Source organism: Solanum dulcamara, chromosome 4 (assembly GCF_947179165.1).
Source record: "Solanum dulcamara chromosome 4, daSolDulc1.2, whole genome shotgun sequence".
NCBI classification, from domain to species: Eukaryota; Viridiplantae; Streptophyta; class Magnoliopsida; order Solanales; family Solanaceae; genus Solanum; species Solanum dulcamara.
In genome coordinates this window covers 9,515,319-9,539,287 of record NC_077240.1, presented here as the reverse complement: position 1 = coordinate 9,539,287, position 23,969 = coordinate 9,515,319, and the positions used below count along the sequence as shown (strand labels likewise).

The 23,969-nt window shown below is 33.2% G+C and overlaps 3 protein-coding genes across 3 annotated transcripts; all 3 read left to right on the top strand.

Moving 5' to 3' along the window:
* The first annotated feature begins 394 nt into the window (after positions 1–394).
* On the top strand, positions 395–10,146 carry LOC129886065 (intermediate cleaving peptidase 55, mitochondrial). Its single transcript, XM_055960587.1, has 14 exons — positions 395–565; positions 920–994; positions 1,183–1,446; positions 1,644–1,736; positions 2,696–2,902; positions 3,776–3,879; positions 4,149–4,215; positions 4,328–4,435; positions 5,522–5,614; positions 6,376–6,460; positions 6,667–6,737; positions 8,824–8,879; positions 9,551–9,611; positions 9,808–10,146. The coding sequence occupies exons 1-14, from the start codon at positions 509–511 to the stop codon at positions 9,907–9,909; spliced, it is 1,443 nt and encodes a 480-aa protein (XP_055816562.1). The 5' UTR covers positions 395–508; the 3' UTR covers positions 9,910–10,146.
* A 3,440-nt stretch (positions 10,147–13,586) lies between these two features.
* On the top strand, positions 13,587–14,442 carry LOC129886068 (uncharacterized). Its single transcript, XM_055960591.1, has one exon. The coding sequence runs from the start codon at positions 13,680–13,682 to the stop codon at positions 14,193–14,195; it is 516 nt and encodes a 171-aa protein (XP_055816566.1). The 5' UTR covers positions 13,587–13,679; the 3' UTR covers positions 14,196–14,442.
* A 3,634-nt stretch (positions 14,443–18,076) lies between these two features.
* Positions 18,077–18,840, top strand: LOC129886069 (uncharacterized). The gene has a single exon (XM_055960592.1). The coding sequence runs from the start codon at positions 18,151–18,153 to the stop codon at positions 18,652–18,654; it is 504 nt and encodes a 167-aa protein (XP_055816567.1). The 5' UTR covers positions 18,077–18,150; the 3' UTR covers positions 18,655–18,840.
* Positions 18,841–23,969: the final 5,129 nt, after the last annotated feature.

Sequence of the window (23,969 nt, the reverse complement as noted above, 5' to 3'; positions counted from 1 at the left end):
ATTAGAAAGAAAAAGAATGGTACTTAAAAAAAAATTATATGTTCACAATTCGTCTTATTCGTAGATGACTTGTATTGTTTTTCTAGAATTTGTGAAAAATGTATTGGAAATTCTTTTCCTTCTCTCTTTCTATGATGAGAAAATATGACAATAATAATTTATATCTTGAAGTGAAAACTGACTTGTACAAAAATTAAGAAGCAAAAGACAATTAAGTCGCATGAAAATATCTTCCCCAAAAAGAAAAATAGAAAGAAAAGAAATGAGGGGTAAAATGTTAGAGATGAAGGTAAAAGTGAGAGCTTTCTGTTGTTTCATCAAAAAGAAGGGAGCCAAATCTGAAATAGAAAAATATATTAGGACGACGTAGATAATTAGTAATATTTAATGGGTCGCTACTACCAAATAAGAAGTCATAGGGACCTTAAACCCCGAAGTGAAGAAACACAAAGCAAAGAAACCCCAGTTCTGGACCTAGTACGGTTAGAACTCAGAAGAAGAAGAAGACATGCAGGCTCTCCGAAGAAACCCACTTCACAGAATCTCCTCAAGATTCCTTAATCAAGTTCGTTTATCCTTTCTTTTACTCTTCCTATGAACCATGTCTCTTTCACTTCCAAATAATAGCAAGCTTTTCAATTGTTGTCTTGGCTTAGTAGTGTGTAACATATATTGAGATATTTCTTATGTCTTGAAGGCATTGAATCAATGCAGATATTCAAAACTTCCCCCCTGTTTGCAATTTTTAATCCTGAGTACTTTAGTTGTGGTAATGTAGGGGAATTTTCCCCTTTTCTTAGGTAAACTATGGTTTATCTTTGTTTAAAGTTGATTTCTGATGTCTAAATTTAGTAAGTCTTTTTTTCTAATTCCATTTATTTTGGTTTCCTGCTTATATCTTATGAATTGGATATGATAGGTAGTCAAAACCAGTGCATATACCACCAAGAAAATTTATGATGCTGGGCAGCCGACTCCTGCCACTCACTCTCAGGTAATACTACTCTGCATATGCAGCATTGATACTTGGTAACATGGAATTAGGGCTGTGGACATCAACCAAAGATAAAAATTGAGTAAAATTTAATTCTTGTTTTGGTGGTGTTCTTTTCCTTGTACCCACCTTCCTTTGGAACTCTGTTGGGAACTTTCGGTAAGACGTCGTTATGTCATTACATGCAGTTAATGAAGGAAGGAGAGATTACTCCTGGCATTACCAGTGACGAATATATGCAGAGAAGGAAGAAATTATTGGACATTCTTCCGGAGAATAGTTTAGCTATTGTTGCAGCTGCTCCCACAAAAATGATGACTGATGTTGTACCATACAATTTTAGGCAGGATGCTGACTATTTATACATCACTGGATGTCAACAACCTGGTGGTGTTGCAGTTCTAGGGCATGACTGTGGTTTATGCATGTTCATGCCAGAACCAAGCCTCCAGGTACTTCAGGAACCATTCACTTGCGTCGTTTTTGTCAACAGGAAGCTGTTAATAAGAGGAAAGCTTCGTCCTATTTATAGAACAAATATCTCAATTTAGTAACATTCTTCTTTAGATTCAGCTGCTACTATGGTATTATGGTTAGTATAGATTGTAGAAAGTTTTGCTTCCATTGTTAAAGTCAAAATTATTTTTAGGACGTTCTTTGGCAAGGAGAAGTGGCTGGAGTTGATGCAGCTCTAAATATATTCAAGTCTGACCTTGCTTATCCCATTAGCAGATTGCCTGAGGTAAACTTTTTTAAAGTATCGTATCTCCAACTGCAAATAAGTTTTTATTCTTGTTAGAAGCAAATACCTCTCACATTGATAAGTAAACGGCATAGAGTAACATCCCTTCTGTTATGGGAACCCTATTTATCTTCTTTCCTCTTTATTATAGAATTTTATGTCAGAAAATTGGACCTATGAAAGATGTCTTATAGATACTCTCTGACTGTTGATGCAATCCTTAGAGCTGTTAAAAACTCCTTTTTCTCTTTTCTTTCCTGGAAAAATATTTTTCGTCCTTTAATATGTGTAAATGGTATAGTGGGAACAAATTGGACGAAATGCCAAAGTTTTCACATATATAGAACTAAGGCTTGCCTTACCTAAAATTTCATGTTTGATAGGGCCTATTACTGGATGTAACTTCTCCTCATAATATTTGAAATCAAGCAGGCATCATGTCAGGATGGGTTGAGAATATAATATTATGAGCATAAAATTGAAGAGTGAAGGTTAACACTTTACGCTAAGGAGAGAGGACACTGTTTTCTAAAAGGAAATTAGAATGATTTAGGCAGAGGGAATATTTTTTGTTAGGCTGTTAGTTAACCACTTAGACCATATAATGACAATTAATATTTAAATTGACAACACAGAGGACAGGAAAGGAAGATGTATATATGACTGGAGTGTTGTTTGTAGAGAACCATATTATGGTGCAGATTCTCTACTTAGTATATACCAATTCCATATGAGCTTAAATCCGGGAACATCAATAAACTCTCCCTTTACTAAAAAAACAGGAAATGAAGATGTCATGCCCATATCATGATTATCTATATACTATATGTCAGAAAAGGAAGTATGCTAATTATTTCCTTCTAAGCTGTCTTTCCTGTACATGGCTTCAGTGTAGTCACTTTATTTCAGTTGCTCCCATGTTGCAATTTCTCTTCTCTAATTTTTGCCGGACTTGTCAGATGCTCTCCAGGATGATAGAAAGTTCTTCTGTTGTGTTCCATAATGTGAAGACAACCACTTCATCTTACATGGAACTAGAGGCCTATAGAAAAGCAGTCAACAATTGCAAAGTAAAAGATTTCTCTGTTTACACTCATGAAGCCCGACTGGTGAAGTCTCCAGCAGAGCTTAAATTGATGAGAGATTCTGCATCAATAGCTTGTCAGGTAATGGTTGTTCTTTCCTTTTTGTTAGGTTCATGTGTCAGAATGGTCGTTCTTACTCACGTAGGTTCATTTTTTGATTGCACATGGAAACTCTGTCTCTTGAGTTTAGAGATGAATAGATAGAGCGTACAGCTGACTTAACTTTTGTATGTTTATTTGTCATCTTCTGAAGTTGATACTCTTCAGACAGTTAACATGTGACGAGGGTATTGAGATATCACGAGCTTTTTTCAAAATTATAAAAAGCATTGTTTGCATATCATCTGATAGCATCTTAAGTAACATGTTTGTAATTTTGTTGTATGACAAATTTTCTCTAAAAGGTAAAATAGGTGTTTGCATTTCCCTTTATTTCCTTTTCTTCTTTCATGTCAAAGGTGGTGTTTTCAGGTTGAAGATACTACATTCCGAAGATCCAGAAATTATTCAAAAAAGGGAAAAAGTACAGATAAAAGGATCATTAGTCTAAAAGAAGACTGTTCTTAATAGTCCAAAAAATTGGAGTCCGTTCTTGCTTATTTGGGTCAACACATTCTTCTCTAATTGAGAAGGAACAGTTCTTGCATGTACGATTCTTTCTTTGATAATGTGCTTCTGTTTTTAGTAGTTCAGAATCTAGGCATGCTTAAAGAAAGATGTGTATGTACTACGCGTTCATCCTAATTCACAATCCTGGTTTGCATGTTCGCTTAGGAGAGACTTGTCTGGAAAATCTTTCTTCCTATTCCTGAAACTTGTATGCAGTTGTCTAGCAATATAGTTGGGTGTTATGTGTGAGTTTTGATATTTTCCTTGCACTTGTTCAGTCCTTATTTATACTGTATAAAAGATAGTTTTTGTTTCTTGATGTTCTAATGTATATGTTTTTGGTAGGCGCTTATCCAGACAATGTTGTACTCGAAGTTGTTTCCTGATGAAGGAATGCTGTCAGCCAAATTCGAATATGAATGCAGAGTTAGAGGTGCCCAAAGAATGGCGTAAGTTTTTTCTTGTATTATCTTTGGAATTTTGTATTTAGAGAGGGTGGCAACTTGCAATTTCTAAGTATTTTAGTCTTACATAGGTTGCAGCTGAGTGAATCGAAATGCATTTCCCTCGTATCTAAACATGCAATTGATTTTCTTTTTTCTTCTATTCTCTGAGTTTCTGATAGTTTTGTTTTTTTCCTGACTGTTTTCCTTTTTTAGTCATACTTCTAGCTGAGATCGTTTCAAGGATTATACATTTTCCTCTTGCTGTTCCGCAGGTTTAACCCTGTTGTTGGTGGCGGACCTAATGGCAGTGTCATTCATTATTCTCGTAATGACCAGAAAGTATGTTTAGTATCTTCCAATGCAGTTAGATTTGAACATCAAGCATACTGAATACAAGTATCTAATTTGTTGTTTTAACAGATTGAAGATGGGGACTTTGTTGTTTTAACAGATTGAAGATGGTAGCCTTGTCTTGATGGATGTTGGATGTGAGCTCCACGGTTATGTCAGTGATCTTACTCGTACTTGGCCACCCTTTGGCAAATTTTCTCCTGTTCATGTAAGTATAGAATCCATGATTTTCTCCCCCCCGCCCCGTTTGCGAACTCAAGTCAAAGCCTGGTCCTGTTTGTAAAAACCCTATTAGCTGATCAAAGACACAACCTCCCATTTCAGAAAGAATGCACTGATCATCAATTGAAATCCCAAAAGTCTACCAAAAAGAATCTAGGAAGACAAACAGTAAAATGAAAACCATCAGATAATGAATTCTAGCAGATTTTTTTTTATCCATTTTTACACTATGTGAAGATGCTGAAAGTTTAGGTATAGGGTAGTAATGAAGAGGAGTATATGCAGGTAAAGATATGAAAATGGCTGTGCACTCTACCCATTGCGTCAATCCCTCTGAGCTCTGAGTTTAGTGAAGATCACTCAGAATAACTAGGTATATCTTCTCAGTCTGGAACCTGAGATTCTGCTTTCTATGTGTAGTAGATGTATCCCATGGGCACATTTTCTGAACACTCTTAACTCCGGTACTAATCTAGCACTCCGCAAGCAAATTCTTTACCTGGTCTGGATGTTCAGCTAGACTATTTTGCTTAACTGCAGGCTACCTCCAAAATTGTAAACATTAATTGTCTATCACCAATTCTGAAGTGTGAAGCACCATTACCCTAGGAGAGAAGAAATCTGTCCAGGTTGTGTTTCTCACATGAGAATTTGCACATCATATGCTCATTGACAGCCACTGAATTTGAGCACTTAGGATCCAATGCTTGGGCGCCAAGACTTATCCACCTCGATCCTAATATGTTGGAATCCTTGCTACACATTGAAGGTTTTCAAAAGCTAGATATTAATTTCCAGCACTTCAATCAGTGGTATGAGTTCTGAATCTTAATTCCAGATCTTCAATGGCCATCAGATATCGATCTGGATGTGAACAATGAGAGTGATGTTAAAATCCATTCTTATTCAAAAACAAACTTGAGTTTACTTCTTCGCTACAGATTATGCTTGAGAAATAAATTCTTTCCTGGAAATGGCTTTTGATTGCTACTTTTCTATGATATAATCTCTATACATATTTATTGTCTGGAACTTGGTGTTAAAGATCCAAGACTTGATCTGTACCTTCCAGGAACTACTTTATGATCTTATTTTGGAGACAAACAAGGAATGTGTGGAGATGTGCAGACCTGGCACAAGCATCCGAGAAATACACCACTACTCGGTACCTTTTTAGTTGATTCGTAACTTTATTTGTTTTATATTCCAGGGATTGGTAGGATTAGGAGTTTACTTCTTTTCTTTTTTCTTGCCTTCCAACTTTCATAGTCTTAGGATCCAGTTATATAACCAAGTTACATTGGTAGTCCAGTCTCAGTGATCTAATTTTGGGTACAGTTGTTAACACCATAGTCTTATTTTGTGTTTTACCTAATTGTCAAGTTACGCTGACTTCCACCCCCAGTTGCGATTAGCAATGAAGCTTCAAGGTTTTCATTTGCATGAGCTGAGGGAAATGAGGCTTAATGGTATTTTCGAAGATATGGTCAAAGTTTAATTCCTTTTAAGGCTTTGAGTTTAGTGATGTTGGAGAGAGTCAGATGCCTTTTGGTTGCCTCTCCCTTGATTTGAAAATAGTATTTCTTCATACATGATGAATGGTAATGCTTTGGTTAAAGGTAGGCCTGTAAGGTTATGGTTAGAGGTGTCTAATTAATGTAGTGTGCTTTGGAAACTGATTCTCAATGAAGGGTAGCATTACTTGGTTAAAGCAAATGATTGTTTTGCCTTTTTACATAAGGGATCATTCTTTGTGTTTGTTGTTAGGGCAGCCTGTAAAAGGTCTTTGTACTGTTCCAGATATGGGGGTGTTATGATATACATTCTGTAGTGAGTAATTGTCCCATACCAGCATACTCTTTCCTTTAGATACTTTTAAGCAGTGCCAAGGGCACATTCTTGATTTTTTGTTTTGATGTGGGATAGGAAGAAAAGCTGCGAAGAGGATTCAAGGAGATTGGGATACTAAAAAATGATCGAAGATATGCATTTTTAAATCCTACGAATATAGGTTATTCCTTTCTTCCTTACTATTCTGCTTCAGATATAAGAAAACTGCATGTGCAATAGCTGCAAATACTTACTCCCTTTCAGATTGTCCTCTCAGTTACTATTCCTATTGTGTGGTTTTTTTTGTTTTTGCTGAAAAGATGAGCGAATTCTTGTACCACTGCGACCATCTCTGAATGAACTTTGGATTGTCAATCATATTTCCAGGTCACTATCTAGGAATGGACGTTCATGATTCTTCTACAATTGGATATGATCGACCTCTGAAACCTGGTGTAGTAAGTTCCTCCCTTACTGATGATTGCTTTGATTTCTGAAAAAAATTGGGTAAGTGCAAGGTAAGCAAAATAAATTGGTTTTCATTCTTTTGAAAACCTCCTCGCGAATGAACTCCAGTGAGTTGTTCATTTGGAAACAAATGAGACTTGCCATACTGCATCATTCTCTTTCAGCAATTTACAATAAGTTTTTCCCAATGAATAATTCAGACATTCTCTCCTTGATTCTTGAATGAATTGCAATATAAACCCACTAACCATGCTTATGATTTTAGAGCCATATGGTCAAATTTCCCTTTTCCTTCACTTTTTCAGTTCTATAGAAATGTGATGGGTTACAACAGGAAGTTGCATGATGATATGTATGCATACTTTCTGTACTGGTTTTATCATATGCTCCTCTTCGGTCCTATTGCAGCTTCTATTTTTATTTTTTTGAAATAGGTAACATATTTGTAAATTAATAACAAACTACACAAAGGGTGTGTAGTCCCCCATATTTACATCCAATTTGAGCAAAAAATAAACTCCTAGTCCTTATTCTTCTCATAAGGAATCTAGTACATCAAAAATAGATTCTGAATCTTCCATTAAACTATGTTTGCACACAAAAAAGAAAAGCCCTGAACATTCATCTTCAGTTCCTGAATATTGGTGATTTTATCTTCAAAGCAACTTTGGTTTATCTCTCCCCACACAGTCCACCAAATACAGGTGGGGACAATTTTCCATTTCTCTTTCAGATTAGGACTGCCATCTCTTTTTAATTTTCATCACTTCTATAGTAGTTAGATGGAGAAAGTAAATTTCAGAAATGAAGTTGGTAGAGGGTTGTTTACATCAGGGTAGCACGCATTTGGTTAATAATGATTTTTGAAATCTCTGACGGTTCAATCAAGCAAAAAGATCAAATATCTTTTGCTTTTCTCTCTAGGTTTTGTTTTCATTGATTAATTTGAAATGAATAATTCGTAGACCCCTTAGTTCATTAACCCTGCTTCATATGCGATCTGATTTTTGTTAGTGAGGTTTCTTCCTGGTGTGTCTATTCTTTACACTTAAAAATAAGTTTCTTGTATATCTTATCATTCTGAGTCACTAGGAACGTTTATTCCTGCGGAAATTGTAATGTCATATGCAATTGCAGTAAAAAAAACTAGTAGCTAGCTCATCCATCTTGTTTTCATGTTGGTAGTAGAAACTGTTCTTATACTTTATGTATAATCCATTTCATGACAAGTACCTCACTCTTGTGAAAGGTGCTTAATGTCCAACACCCTTGCTTCCTTGTAGGAAAAATAGTAGTTATCCCACTGCGTTCCTTTCTGCCATTCTTTGAATCATAGAAAATTGTAATGTTCTCCCAACCTGTCTGATATGACAAGAAAAACATACGCAATATATATCAAGTTAGATGTTGTATACAAAACTGCTAATTGTAATTCTAATGTTACAACTAATTGGTGTAGGTGTATATTTAAGTTATATATGCTTTAACTGAGGTCTATAGTGCCAGAGATATCTACATCTGTGCAAGTGTTTTTTGGTCTTTCAACTTTTCTCGGAACTACTATGTTTTGAACATGATGCACCATGAACATGCTACTCAGAGGTTGTTAGTTTGCATAATTCTTGGTGATCATATCTGGGGAGAAATATGCTAATTCTGCATTACATCTATATTTGATTAAGCACATGACTCAGGATTGATTGTTCTGCGGTTACGTGAATGTTCTTGTTTTCTTACCTCGGACTCTTGGAATACTGTGTTTACTCTGTGCATTCGTACGTCTAGCATTTAGATAAAGTCATGACCAGTTGTGAGACATGCTTTACACTTTTTCTAAAAAGTGATGAAGGAGATGCATATAGCTCAAAATGATCAGATGAAATTAGACAAATTAAAGCTAAATAGTTTTGGATAAAATTGCCTGGTCATTAGACATTTGTAAGCTCCCGCTCCCCTCTGGTGGTTTCTACATTATTCCTGACCACAAAAATAGATGAGTCCTTCTGTTGTCAGCTTCTAATTACTTGTGATTTCTGCAAGAACATCTAATCAATCTTCATTGACTTTTATATGTAGGTCATCACAATTGAACCAGGAGTATACATCCCTTCGTGCATTGATTGTCCAGAAAGGTATACTTGTTACTGTATCAAATTAATGTTCCTTTTGACATGCATTCAGATTTCTGTACCTGTGATCATCCTCGAGTTCCTTAGAGATTCCTGGTTTATTGAACTGCTTCTATCTGCCAAAATGTGTTGTGGTGGATGAAAACAGAATTACTCTTTTATGCACAAAAGATAGAGAGAATCATATGACAATGTCTTTTCTAGGTTTGTCAGGTAGATCTTGCAGGTCAAATCAACTGTTGCGAAGTTCGACGTAACCTGTAGCAGTAGTAGTCATTTTGAGTGATTGTACAAAGGCGTCCCAGTTAGGTTGGGGTTTCAGTAAATGACTTATGCCTAATTGTATGTTCAATTTCTTTTGCAAGATTTTAAAAAAATTTCACACCTCGAAAGAAATATTCCATGTAGCAATGGCATTTTCAGGTTGTCTGATTCAAGGGAAAATGGTTGCTTTGTTGTAAATCTTGGGGAGAGAGAATAATTGCTCACTTGAACTAAGTAGGCTGTCAAATTTTAATAACTGTCACCTGGTGATTCATCTGTAGTCAAGGAGCTAGATATTTTTATTGCCTCCACTAAGGAATAAAAGGGACGCTTGTTTCCTTAGTATTCTTTATTTTACTTAACACTTCTATGCGTAAATCTCATCATCTATTATCACTTCTGTCAATCAGGTTCCGAGGCATTGGCATTAGGATTGAAGATGAAGTCTTAATTACAGAATCGGGGTATGAGGTATGTTGACAGAAATCGTTCAATTGCTTTTAAGTAACCATATGGTTCCTCTGACCCGTTGATTATTACGGAACTAATTATTGGCACTCGAAAGATTAAGTTGGTTTTATGGCATTGCGAGTAAAGGTCTGATGGTCGAGGAATCTTTAGCCATAGGTCTGACCATTGTGCCAATTTTCTACCTCACTGGATACAGGTGCTTACTGCTTCCATACCAAAGGAAATCAAACACCTCGAGTCCTTGTTAAACAATTTTGCCAATGGAAGGGGAACAGACACTAGAGCTGCTCTCAGTTAGTTTGCTTTTAAATCTCCAAGCTTCGACACAGCAACGGGAAAAAAGAAAAAGAAACAGCACCAGAATCCAAATTGTTCATGCTTGTTTTCTTCAGAATTTTATATGTGCTCCTTGTTCTTTGCAGAGCCATTTCTACTTTACTAGCAAGCATTGAATAATAATTTATGTTATTAGTATGATTTTCTAATAAGAACAATTGTATGGACTTTTACTTCAATAGAATAAGTTGAAGGCTCATTTTGAAGCATTTCTTTGTCATGTAGTGTTGTCTTTTTACAGTTCAATATTTTCTAAATGTCATAGTTATATGTTCACTTAGGATTCGTTTTATAAAGAAAGGGTCAAAATAAACCCCTAAAATACCAAAATTGGTAATTTCTTCCTCTTGATTTCGCTTTAATGATAATAACAATTATTGATCCCTCAATTATTGATAAATTCTATTTGTGGTTATGCTATTCAAATTGTAAGTAGACATAAGAAATTATTTCCTTGGTGGAAAGGAAGATTGAATAGATTTCTTGAATGGAGGGGAGTTGTTAGTTGCCTTTAATTAAGTAGGGCTATCAATTGGTCAGTACATTGAAACAAAAAAAATAATTGTAAGCTTGTCAGGCTAAAATGTAATGTGTAATGACTATCACAGATATTTCTATTGCTACTATAAGCACTTTACAATAATAAATATTCATCCACATTTGTTCAGCAAACCTTTAATTGCCATATTACCAACTAAGCTATTACTTCCTTGGAAACTAGCCACTCAATTTTTATCAGGAAACACTACTTGAAACAAAGGTTTTCCCACTGCGAATCAGTGAGAAATTTGTGCTATAGAATAAGATTTTTTTCACTCATTTTTTACTAAACCAATTTATTGAGAAAATGTATGGTGAGATATAGATTCTAACTGAAATAGTGGAACTTTCGAATTTTTTCCGTATGAAAACATTGTTATTTTTTCTTTTCCCACCGACTCAATCAAAATATTTGTGGTATTAGCCACTGAACATGTTTCAGTGGGAAAATAGTGATTTTTTAGTAGTGAAAAGGGTCAAGTTTGCTCATGTATTGTCTATAATTGAGCAAGTATTTCACAAGTATAGCTGACCTTGTATACTGCAATAATTTTCTTACGATAGCTAGCTCAACCATAATTATTAAAAATGTACAATTGTATTCGTTCAATGTATGATTGCCTTTGTAATTCCATAAGTGGATATGGAGAGGTGATGTATATGCAGCCTTATCCCTGTCTTGTGAATATAGAGAAAATGTTTTTGATATAGTCGTATTAATCTTTTGATTATTTTTCTTTTGGTTCATAGGATAGACAAAGTATAATGTATGAAGGTGACTACTAGGAAGTAGACGCATCAAATCTGACGTTTTAATGAGGCCCCCTTATAATATGCATTTGATTTCTCTTTGCCTGCTCTTTTTAGTAAGTGTTATTTTCGCATTAAGTTAGATATGTTGGCCTTTGGTGCCTGCTTGCAAGGCTGTGTGTACGTAAAATTAAAGAGCACCACCACCTATCTTGTACTTTTTCTAGGTTTAGCTAGTCTAAAAAACTTACCAATCTCTAGTATTTAATCTATATTTTCCTAGTTTGAATTCACTCGAATATATAAGAATAATTCTCTCTGCTATTAATTTAATTTCTTATTCATTGCGTTTCCGGTAAATGTATGTCATGCGTTACATCCAAAATTCTAACGTCTAACCATGATTAACTAATATACTTTCTTATTTCATTTAATTGATATAATCTAGTATAAATATTTCTGTACTTTGAATGCTCTATCTTATCTGGCTTGCTTTCGTTACTTCCTATTCCTTATCGCTTTGAACTTCTTATTCTGATCTGACTTCCTTTTTAATTTTACTGAGCCGAGGGTCTTTCGGAAACAGCCGTCCTACCTTGGTAGGAGTCAGTTCTGCGTACACTCTACCCTCCCCAGACCCCAAGTTGTGGGACTGCACTGGATCGTTGTTGTTGTTGTTGTAATCTAGTAATCTAGTATAAATATTGAGTGTGAATAAGTTTTTATCAGCGCTAGCTTAGAATGGAGGGTACAGATGATTTTGATTTAGTTCTTGGTGTGAATGTGGTGGTTGACATTGATTGGTCTGAAAACACTAGCCATTTGACATAATAATAATTTACTGTGTTCTGAGGAAAAGATAGGGCTAGAAAATTGAATTTTAGGATTCTTCCAGCAGAATTATTATAAATATATAGGTTAACCCTCTCCAACTACTCACATTACATACTGTATTTGTTACTCCTTGCAACTGTTTTGATTTAAAATAAATTCTGCATTAAATAATAGCAACCCTACTTATGAATATTTAATTTGTAGCACACCCTTCCATCTAATTTTCCATACTGCAGGACCATTTTGTTTTCAATGCTCGGATCACTCTTTTTCCAAGGTTCGGTGGACTACCAAGGTAATGCCCTCCACACAATTTTGGTAAAAACAAAGTAATTGCAACATTGTACTCATCTCATTACAACAACAACAATAACAACAATCCAGTAAAATCCTACAACGTGAGATCTGGAAAAGGTAAAGTGTACTCAGACCTGACTCCTACCAAGGTAGGACGACTGTTTCCGATTACTCATCTCATTCCAAAATAAATATCGATTTAGCTCATTTCATATTTATTAATATATATATATATAAAAAAAATTTGTTGTTTCTGTATTTAATATAGTAAAACAAAAATACTTTTAGGATGAAAAGAAATGAAACTATCCGAGTCCATAGAAATCATTGTGCGTCCTTAAGGAATTTAATCTCTTCATTGTACCTGAGGTTATGGATTATTTTCTCGCAAGATAAAACAGATAAATTATTAAAGAAGAAGTGGTACATCAAACTTCAATAATTTCAGCGAACTCAAAAGCCAGCAACGAAATCACACAAAGACTCAACTTTGTTTGTTAGAAAATATATGCAAAGAGGGAGAAATTCGATGTTGACAAATGAGAGGAAATACTCTATTTATAGACAACAAAAGGTAGTGTGAATATGTATTTATTGTGCCTTATCAAAAAGGTATAACCCTTTGAAAAAGTCACAAACTTTTGGAAAAGTCACAACATTTTAAAAAAGTCGCAACTCTTTAAAAATGTCACAATTTTTTTTGGAAAAGTCACTACCCTTTGGAAAAGGCACAACCCTTTAGAAAAGACATATTCTTTCGAAGGCCACAATCCTTTATTTTTCATTCACACCTTTATAACCCAACATAATTTACGTTACCTTTATTTGTTACTCTCCTTATTCACTTTTACTTATCTACTTTGAATTTTGCGCGTCATTTAAGAAACAATGATTAATATAAATATTTTTTATTGACAATTTTTTAGTTCTAACTTTACGTTACATGTTTAAGACCACAAGATTAAATAATATTTTAATATATTTTCTAAATTTTTAATTTAATACCACAAAACTCATACGTCTTTTTTACTTTATTAAGGTTCACAAAACACAAACCAATTGAAATAGAGACCGACTGGACACGCACAATTTCATGCATTTTTCATGTTTAGTGAGAATACCAAGTTTCTGGCTTACTCCCTAAAGTGTCATGTTTAAAATTAAAAAATAACAAAAAAACATTATTGTTTAACCTTGTCATATCATAAGGGCATTTTGGAAATTTGTCCCCAATCGAAGGTAAACTCTAATAGTCCTATCTATATATTAGAAGCCCTTTTACCAATCCATCTCATGTAAGCCGAAAAAAAAATGTCTCTAGTGACAGATGAGATCAGGGCAAGTGCAACTGAATTCTACACTGGAAATGATATCTGCCAAGAGAAATCAAAGTTGTTGCTGACTGAAGTAGGCCTACCTAATGGCCTACTTCCTATGCAAGACATGTTAGAATGTGGCTATGTAAAAGACACTGGCTTTGTTTGGCTCAAATCCAAGAAAAAAACAGAACACAAGTTTGAAAAAATTGGTAAATTGGTCCAATATGGCACGGAAGTCACAGCCTATGTTGAGCCCAATAAGATCAAGAAACTTACTGGGGTTAAAGCTAAAGAGCTTCTTGTGTGGCTAACACTTAATGAAATCTGTGTTGATGATCCACCAACTGGTAAAATCCATTTCAAGACTCCTACTGGGCTTTCTAGGACTTTTCCTGTTTCAGCCTTTGAACTCAATGAGCCCAATAAGGAAGTCAAAGAGGAAGTCAAAGAAGAAGTCAAAGAAGTGAGTGCTGCTACTGTTGCTGCTGTGGAAGTGAAAGAGGTGTAAGAAGAAAAAAAAAGGAATGATTTGCTTGTCTTAATTTGACTAATCTAATCTTTGCTTATTTTATTGAGAAAGAAGTAAGTTTTACTTTGATTAAAAAGTTGCTGTACTACTACTACTACTTAAGTTAAGGATAATGATTATCTAATCCATCTTGATGTACTCATGATCAAGTGGCTAATTATGTCATCTTTTAATATTATTATTAGTAAACCCCTAAATACCAGAATTGGTAATTTCTTCCTCTTAATTTTTGCTTTAGGGATAATGACATTTTGATTCTTCCATAAATTTTATATTGGTTCTTTTATTCAAATGCTAAGCGGACATAAGAAATTAATTCCTTGGTGGAAAGTAAAGGTTGAATGGAGGGGGAGTTGGTAGTTGCCTTAATTAAACAGCGCTATCAATTGGTCAGCACAATGAAAAAAAAAAAATCTACAACAAATATAGTCATATTTTATTTACATAAAAAATAATTAAAATTATAAAAAAATATACAGTTACTATACAGTAACTATATAATATAGATTATTTATACATGAGCTATACACTGAATATACATTATGATACACTAAAAAATTAAATATAGTTTGATTATATATAAAATATACACATACTATATATATTTATACATTAAATGACTATTTTTTGAAAATTATTTTGGCCGAATGGCCACCGGGGGTAATTTGCCCCAAAAAAATTGTAAGCTTGTCAGGCTGGTTGTTGTTTGGCTACCACTGGTTCAATTCAACATGTGATGACTATTGCAGAGAATTCTATTTTGGTACTATAAGGACGTAACAGTAATAAATATTCATCCACATTTGTTCAGCACGTGTTTCCATAATTACTAGAAATGTACAATCATTTCTTTTAATATATTATATTTTTGTGTAATTTTATAAGTATGGTTTGAAAAGATGGTGTCAAGTATATATATAGATTATAATTTTACCTACTTTATGAAGATAAATAAGTTATTTTTGATATAATCGCTTTGATTTTTCATTATTTTCTTTTGCTTCATAGGATAGACAAACTATAACGTAAGAAGGTGACTACTTGGGAGTAGACATCAAATTTTGACGTTTTAAAGAGTGCCCTTTATAATATGCATTTGCTTAATTGATTTCTCTTTTCTTCTCTTTTTAGAAAGTGTGTACGTAAACTAAAGAGCACCACCTGTCTTCTCTACCACATTTGTTAAATAGTACTTTTTCTAGGTTTAGCTTTTGAAGTTTGACTTTTCTTTGAAATGGTTTTAGTTAAATTATAAGCTTGGCTTATATTACTTATTTCACGTCAATGACATTTATAAGAACTATGTTCAAAATATCATTGTAGTATAAATGAAATGGACATTACTCCTGGTCGCATGGCATAATGATGTAGTTTATATAGAAAAATTAGTCATAAAAAAAATTGTTGTTTCGATCGACTTAGTAATTTTTTATTATTGATGATAAGCAAATAAATAGTAAAATTTATTTTATGCAAAAAATTCTCAATTTTTTATACTTTTATTATTGAAATTTGAAAAGACTCCCAATTTATATATCAAAAGGCTTCATAATATACTTAAAATTGAGACATGATATAGCTTCAGATGAGGAGTTACTAAAAAGAATTGTAGTTCGCCTATTTGTAGGCGAACTACCTTCATAATTTGTGTAATATTTTTTTGAATTTTGAAACAACAAACGACAAGACAAGGTTAGATCAGTTAACATAGTTCGCTTATAAATAAATGAATTGTCCGTTTTAATACGTACTTTTAGAGATGTCCCTTTTGGTCTTTAGGATTCAAAAAGTATCCCTTTTGATTTTCAACTCGCTTAATCAATTAGGATAGGGTTCCAAATCTCAATTCTCACCAATCTCCAGTATTTAATCTATATTTTTCTAGTTAGAATTCACTGAAATATATAAAAATGATTCTCTATGCTGTTAATTTTTTATTCACTGCGTTCATCCGGTGCTGAATAGATTTACGTCATGTGTTTTAATTACATCCAATTTTCTAACGTTTAACCATAATTAACTAATATACATTCTTATTTCATTTAATCGCTTACATAAATATGATTATGGAGTGCGAATGAGTATTTAGTCGGTTTTGATTTAGTTCTTGGTGTGAATGTGGTGGTTGACATTGATTGGTCTGAAAATATTTAGGCATTTGACATAATGATTAATTTGCTGTGTTCTGTGGAAAAGATAGGGCTAGAAAATTAAATTTCGTGATTCTTCCAATATAGGTTAACCTTCTCCAACTACTCACATTACATATGGTCATATGGATCATTGCTGCTTATGTATCTGTTACTCCTTCCAACTGCTTTTTTAAATTCTGCATTAAATGTTAGCAACCCCTATTTTTATATTTTAATTTGTACCTTCCATACAATTTCCCATATTGTAGACCCATTTTTTTTTCAATGCTTGGATCACTCTTTTCCCAATCTTTGGTGGACTACCAAGTTAATGCCCTCCACACAATATTGTACTCCCTCCCACCCAAAATAAGCATAGCTTTACCTTATTTTACATTTATTAAAAAAAATATAGAATATAATTTATTAAATTATTTCTATTTATTAGATTATTTTTTTGAAGAATTGAACATTATTAAGAAGAAATAATTCTATATAGTTGAAAATAATTACTACTTTTTTTGTATTTAATTTCTAAAATGATGTTAATTTTGAGATAATTTTTTTTGCTACAACGACTATTATGAAACAAAGTGAGTAATACATGATAATTAAACACATATTTTCAAATTTTAAACTTTGTTATGTCATTTTCTCAATCAAATTGAAATTTTATTATTATTCTACTCCATTTCATTTTACTTGTTCATTTTAGTAGATCAAGAAAAATTTACTATCTTGTTATTATCTTTATTATTAAATAACTCCATAAAGTAAAATTTATTGTCTTTATTATTAAGAGCCCGTTTGGATGGGCTTAAAAAAATAACTTTTATGTATGAAGTGTTTTTAGAATTTTGAAGTGCTGAAAGTTATTTTTATAAATAAGCAGTTGAGTGTTTGAATAAAAGTGCTTATGATGTGAATTTTAGGGTTAAAAGAATAAAAAAAGGTAGTTTGGGAATTTAGTTAAAATATAAGGGATATAAAAGTAATTTCCATGGTCAAAGAAAATGACTTTAAGCACTTTGGAAAAAAAGTTAGGAATTCTAACTTTTCATTTTTGACTGACTTTAAGAACTTTATGGCTTAAAGTCAGCATTAAGCAAACACGTCCAAAAGCTAAAAAAGGGCTTTAAGTTGATTTTGACCAACTTAAAGCCAATCCAAACGGGCTCTAAATAACTACATAAAGTACTTATTAGTCAAATTTAATTTTTTAAAATATAATTAATAAGGTCAATTTAATAAAATAACCTCCTAATAAATATTTTGTTTAGTAAAGTGCCAAGTCAATATGAGTTAAAAGTAAAATGAAACGGGGAAGTAATAAATTTAAGCCATAAAAAGATGTTTGGAAGACACGCACAATTTCATGCATTTTCCATGTTTAGTGAAAATACCAAGTTTCTGGCCTTCTTTTAAAAAGAAAAAAATAATTGGTAATTGGAAAAGGAAAAATGGGGGATGGATAACAAGTTGGGAATTGTATTCTCAATCGAGAAAGTTTAAATAATCAACCAACTTAATTATTAAAAAAAAAAAATTCAAAGCTAACAGATAAAATTTAGATAATCAACCAACTTAACTATTAAGATTTTCCTCGAGGCTAACGGAGAAAGTTTAGATGTTTATGAGATATTTGAGCATAAGGGCATTTAAGAAATTTGAGCCAAAACCAAGGGTAATCTCTCATATTCACATCTATATATTAGAAGCCGTTTTGTCAATCCATCTCATTCCACAACATCTCTTATTCATTACAAAGCCAAAAAACAAGTGCAAAAGAAGAAAGAAAAAAAATGTCTCTAATAACAGATGAAATCAGAGCGAGTGCAACTGAATTCTACTCTGGAAATGACATCTGCCAAGAGAAATCAAAGTTTTTGTTAACAGAAATGGGGCTACCTAATGGCCTTCTCCCTATGCAAGACATGTTAGAATGTGGCTATGTCAAAGACACTGGCTTTGTTTGGCTCAAATCCAAGAAAAAAACAGAGCACAAATTTGAAAAAATTGGGAGATCAGTCCAATATGCCACTGAAGTCACAGCCTATGTTGAGCCCACCAAGATCAAGAAACTTACTGGGGTTAAAGCTAAAGAACTTCTTATGTGGCTAACACTTAATGAAATTTGTGTCGATGAGCCATCCACTGGCAAAATCCATTTCAAGACTCCAACTGGACTTTCTAGGACTTTCCCTGTTTCAGCCTTTGAACTTGATGAGCCCAATAAGGAAGTCAAAGAGGAAGCCAAAGATGTAGGTGCTGCTGCTGTTGCTGCAGTGGAAGTCAAAGAGGTGTAAGAAAAAATAAAATGATTTGCTTATTTTTTATTTTAAAAAAAGTTGTTGTACTACTTACTAAAGCTGAGGATGATGATTATCTATCCATCTTGATGTACTAATGATGATCAAGTGGTTAATTATGTCATCTCTTCTTTGAATTTAGTCACATTATTATTAATAAACTTAGTTTAATTCAACAGTTTATTTTTCATGAGTCTTGCTCTTATCATCCAGATTCTTATTCTGGAATCTCTGAATATATGCTTAATTTCAAAATTTCGAAGCATTTTGTCAATTACTGTGATCGTGCTCGTTTTTGGGTGATAATAGGGCCCTTAGCTGATGATCCGTGTTATTTCTTTTTGAGACTACGTAATTATAACAACATTGAGATGCAAATCTTTTGTGTTAGTGCGGAATCAGGAATATTACTAAATTCTTAAAACTCAGATAATTACCTTGAGGTACAATAATAATAATAATAATAATAAAAAGGGTAATATTTGACTGGTACAGTTTGTGACAGATATAGCTAATGACATTAATTTAAACCACGGGTTGTAAGCTATCTTTTCTCCAACTTATTGGCGTGCTTGGGAATTAAATTCATAAATGGGGTAATATTTTGAGATGACAGATCAAAGTTTTACTATATATACTCCTTCGGTTTATTTTTACTTTATTACTATTTGACTTGATACACTCATTAAGAAAACAATAAAAAAATATGACTAATTTATATTTATATTTTTTTTCTTAAAATGTGTGTCATATTTTAACAATTCAATTATTTTGGAATGGAGGGAGTAACTTTCAATACTCATTTATTTCATTTTTGAAGCTCAACCTTGGAAATTTAATTAACGAAGGATAAAATTGAAAAAAAATAACTCCAACGTCTATCTTGAATAATGAACAATTCAATTATTTTGAACACTCAACAATTCAATTATTTTAAAATGGAGGGAGTATTAGGTCTTGAAAAATAATTTGGAGAATAGTATTTAATGCTAAGAATAAAACATGAAAAAAAGTAATTGACTTTTCTTGATATGTCAAAAGTGAGAAGTAAAAATAAAAATCTATTTTAGGAATAAGTGACAAGTAAAAGTGAACGAAAGGAGTAATTTGTTTTTTTTCTGCTTTTGATTTGATATGGAGTTTAAGAAAGTAAGAAGGATTTTGAATTTTATAATCTTAAACTAAAGATATGTAGAATGTATCAAAATATTTTTTAATTTCGTGGCCTTAAACATATCATATGAAAAGTTAGAATGGAAGAGTTGCAAAAAAAAAAGACATCCCTTATCAAACAAACTTAAAAGAAATATAAGAGAAACAAATTAAAAAGAAGAAAGTATTTATTACAAAATAAAAAGACAATAATAATCATAATAAAAATAAAACGACTCAAGAGCACACAATTTATGCTGGTCTGAAAAAATTTGAGCTTGGTTAAAAAAAAAAAAAACAGTGCACAGCAGTGGCGGAACCAGGATTTTCATCGAGGGGGTTCAAAAAAATAAGTAAACACGCTAATAGTATCCACAAATAAGCAGATCGGATCGGGTCATATATGAACGGGTCGGATCAAATATAAGCAACTAGATAAAATTCAACTTTAGCTCAACACTAACAATAAAATAGAGAAAGTACGCGTTTGACATAATATTAAAATCAATATGAGAAAATGTATTTTTAAAATTTTAATTATGGGTTCTGTCGCCGTCATTGTTGTATAAATACATTATTCAATTTTTGAAACTAAATAAGGAACACAAAAGATTATACTATCCAAAAAAATATATTAAAATAAGAGAAATAATTAAATGAAAGTTTAATAATGAGGATTTTCTTAATTCTTGATTTGTACGTTAAAGGCATATTTTTTCTTAAGTTGTGGTCACTAATCTGTAGTAGAAGGATAAGAGAATACTTCCAAAATCTAATCCTATTTATTTAATCTTACTTATAATCATATTATTCCTTAATCAAATAAAAATTAAATGTTTGACTTAAAATGAGTATGAGAGAATTTTTTTTTAAATTTTAAATATGAAAACTCAAAAAAAGTTATAACTTTTACTTAATTTTATAAAAATAGAAATTTTTTTATTGTAAAGTGTAATTCATTTTATGTTGTGCTCTAAAATATTAATGTAAAATAATTAAACACATATAATATAGTTTAATATTACAATATTGGGGTTGGACGTTTCATTTATTAAGCAAATAAAAATTAAAATTGGCTGAAACTAAAATATGAAAAAGAAATGTGGCTACCCGGGCTCGAACCCGCAGACTTAGCTCCAGAATTTGCAATTTCGTGAACCCATTTACCGCTGGACCAAGTCTTTGGCTTGTGATCAGGGGGTTCATTATTAAATATATACTCATAAATCAAAAAATTGATTATATATACGGTGTAATTTTTCGACGAAGGGGGTTCGGATGAAACCCCTAGGCTGCATGTAGGTCCGCCCCTGGTGCACAGGATTCCAATCGTATAGAAAAAGAAGAAAAATAGATTACGTTTGAGAAGAATTAAAAAAGATGGATTGGACTAAAGTAGATGTCCTAATGAAAATCATCACTTTAACAATTATTAATTGGTACGTAACTCATAATTAAGACATCAGCAATTATCATTCTTCCTGTTGAAAAATATAAACACGTAAAACTTTTTATTTATATTATATTTCCTTCGTCTCAATTTTCTTTTTCTTAAGAAACAGTAATTAATTTTGACCATTTTTTCCTTATTTATGTTTTAATATACCATCTCTTTTTTATTAAATATTTATTTTATTTATGTATCATCCATCAGTCTATAAATGAAGTATTTATAGTTTTCAAATAATTACCACTAAAGCTAATAAGTATCACTTTAGCAACTACTCTTGGTTGTTGAGAAGTAATGTTATTTGCATGATAATTCAATTTGACTTAATTTTCGGGATGCAAAGTTTAATGAATTTGGGATAAAAAAAGGACAGTCTGGTGTACTAAAGCTTCCGCTATACGTAGCTTTCGGGGAAGGTTTGGAATAAGCTATCGTAATTAATCAAGACGGCATGATCAAGTTGTTAGCAGGTGAGAGGTATATATCAATTTTTTTGTACAGATAGCCTTTCCGAGCGGTTTTTAAATTTTGCCATCAAATATGATATAGTTTTTAATTTTTTGTGTTTAAGATTTACTTAATAAAATTTTATGGATCAAATATCTTTATTTATGATCTAATTTGCTAGGCACAAGTTTAGTGAATTTTTCTCTTGATCACATAAGTTCGGTAATAATTAAGTTATACGACATAAGTTATGTAGTATTTCTATGACCTAATTTGTGTAACATAAGTTTAGAAAACGTTTGTCTTGCTCATCATAAGTTGTGTAGTATTAATTCGCCTAGCATAAGTTTACACAACTTTTGCCTAGCTCGGCATAAATTTTGTTAGAAATTAAGTTGTGCCTTTTTACGATATAACTTGTGATTCTGAAACTCAAGTTTTGCCTCACTCGACATAAGTTTTGTAGAAGTTAAGTTACACACTACGACGTAACTTGTGGATTCTAAAATTGAATATCGCTCGATATAAATTCTATAGGAATTAAGTTATTCAATATAATACAAAAATATAAACTTATGCTACGTGAAAAGTTACTTATTATTTCAATGTTTAAAATATTTTTGATCATTTATTTTATACTTATAATGCTAAAGGACAAAAAATTAAAAACCCCTAAATAGAGGCATTTATGCAAATGGCCTTGTATGTATTGGTAGCCTGTCAATTTATGTGCATTATTAGCAAAGCTACTTAACAACAACAACAACAACAACCCAGTGAAATCCCACAACATGGGGTCTGGGGAGGGTAGAATGTACGCAGACCTTACTCCTACCAAGGTAGGACGGCTGTTTCCTGGAGACCCTCGGCTCAGTAAAAGCATAAATGCATAAAAAAATGTTAGATAAGAATAGAAAATTAAAAGCTTTATGAGAAAAACAACAAACAAATAACGAATAGATAACAAATAAATACAAATAAATAAATACTAATAACAAATAACGATTAAATAAATAATGAAAGCGTCACAGGTAAAATTGAGTAATCAAAGCATAGAAAGTAATAAATAATAACAGAAATAACATAAATCAGAAGTCAAAGCGCAAGAAATCGTAATGCACTACTACGCCTATTAATAGAGAAGAATAACGAGACTATGAACTAGCCTTCTACCCTAATGTGGGTCATTCACACCCTCCTATCTAAGGTCATGTCCTCCGTAAGCTGTAACTGCGTCATGTCCTGTCTAATCACCTCTCTCCAATACTTCTTCGGCCTACCCCTACCTCTTCTGTAACCATCCATGGCCAGCCTCTCACACCTCCGCACTGGGGCATCTGTGTCTCTCCTCTTTACATGTCCATACCATCTCAGTCGCATTTCCCGCATCTTGTCTTCCACCGAGGCCACTCCTACCTTGTCCCGAATAGCCTCATTTCTAATCCTGTCGCTCCTAGTGTGCCCACACATCCATCTCAGCATTCTCATCTCAGCAACTTTCATCTTTTGAATGTGAGAAGTCTTAACTGGCCAACACTCCGCCCCATACAGCATAGCCGGTCTAACCACCACTTTGTAGAACTTGCCCTTAAGTTTTGGTGGCACATTCTTGTCACATAGCACTCCGGAAGCGAGCCTCCATTTCATCCACCCTACCCCAATACGATGTGTGACATCATCGTCAATCTCCCCGCTGCCTTGCATGATAGACCCAAGATACTTACAACTACTTCTCTTTTGGATGGCCTGAGCACCAAGCCTAACTTCAACGCCAACCTCCTGAGGTGTCTCACTGAACTTGCACTCTAAGTACTCTGTCATTGTCCTACTCAACTTAAACCCTTTAGACTCCAAGGTATGTCTCCAATCCTCCAGCTTAGCGTTAACTCCGCGGCGAGTCTCATCGATCAGGACTATGTCATCCGCGAAAAGCATACACCATGGCACCGCACCTTGAATTTGTCGCGTCAATCCATCTATCACCAAGGCAAATAAAAAAAGGACTAAGAGCTGATCCTTGATGCAACCCCATCACCACTGGGAAGTGCTCTGAGTCCCCTCCTACTGTCCTTACCCTGGTTTTGGCTCCCTCGTACATGTCCTTGATCACCCTAATGTATGCCATAGGTACACCTTTAGCCTCCAAACATGTCCATAGTATTTCTCTTGGGACTTTATCATAAGCCTTTTCTAGGTCGATGAATACCATATGCAAGTCCCTCTTCCTCTCCCTATGCTGCTCCACCAGTCTCCTCATAAGATG

Bases quoted from the DNA above. Each gene is read 5' to 3' on its own strand.
- LOC129886065 (XM_055960587.1), top strand. From the start codon at position 509: ATGCAGGCTCTCCGAAGAAACCCACTTCACAGAATCTCCTCAAGATTC. The intron at 2,903-3,775 runs GTAATGGTTGTT...TGTTTTTGGTAG, and splicing joins CTGCATCAATAGCTTGTCAG to GCGCTTATCCAGACAATGTT. The intron at 5,615-6,375 runs GTACCTTTTTAG...GATGTGGGATAG, and splicing joins GAGAAATACACCACTACTCG to GAAGAAAAGCTGCGAAGAGG.
- LOC129886068 (XM_055960591.1), top strand. From the start codon at position 13,680: ATGTCTCTAGTGACAGATGAGATCAGGGCAAGTGCAACTGAATTCTAC.
- LOC129886069 (XM_055960592.1), top strand. From the start codon at position 18,151: ATGTCTCTAATAACAGATGAAATCAGAGCGAGTGCAACTGAATTCTAC.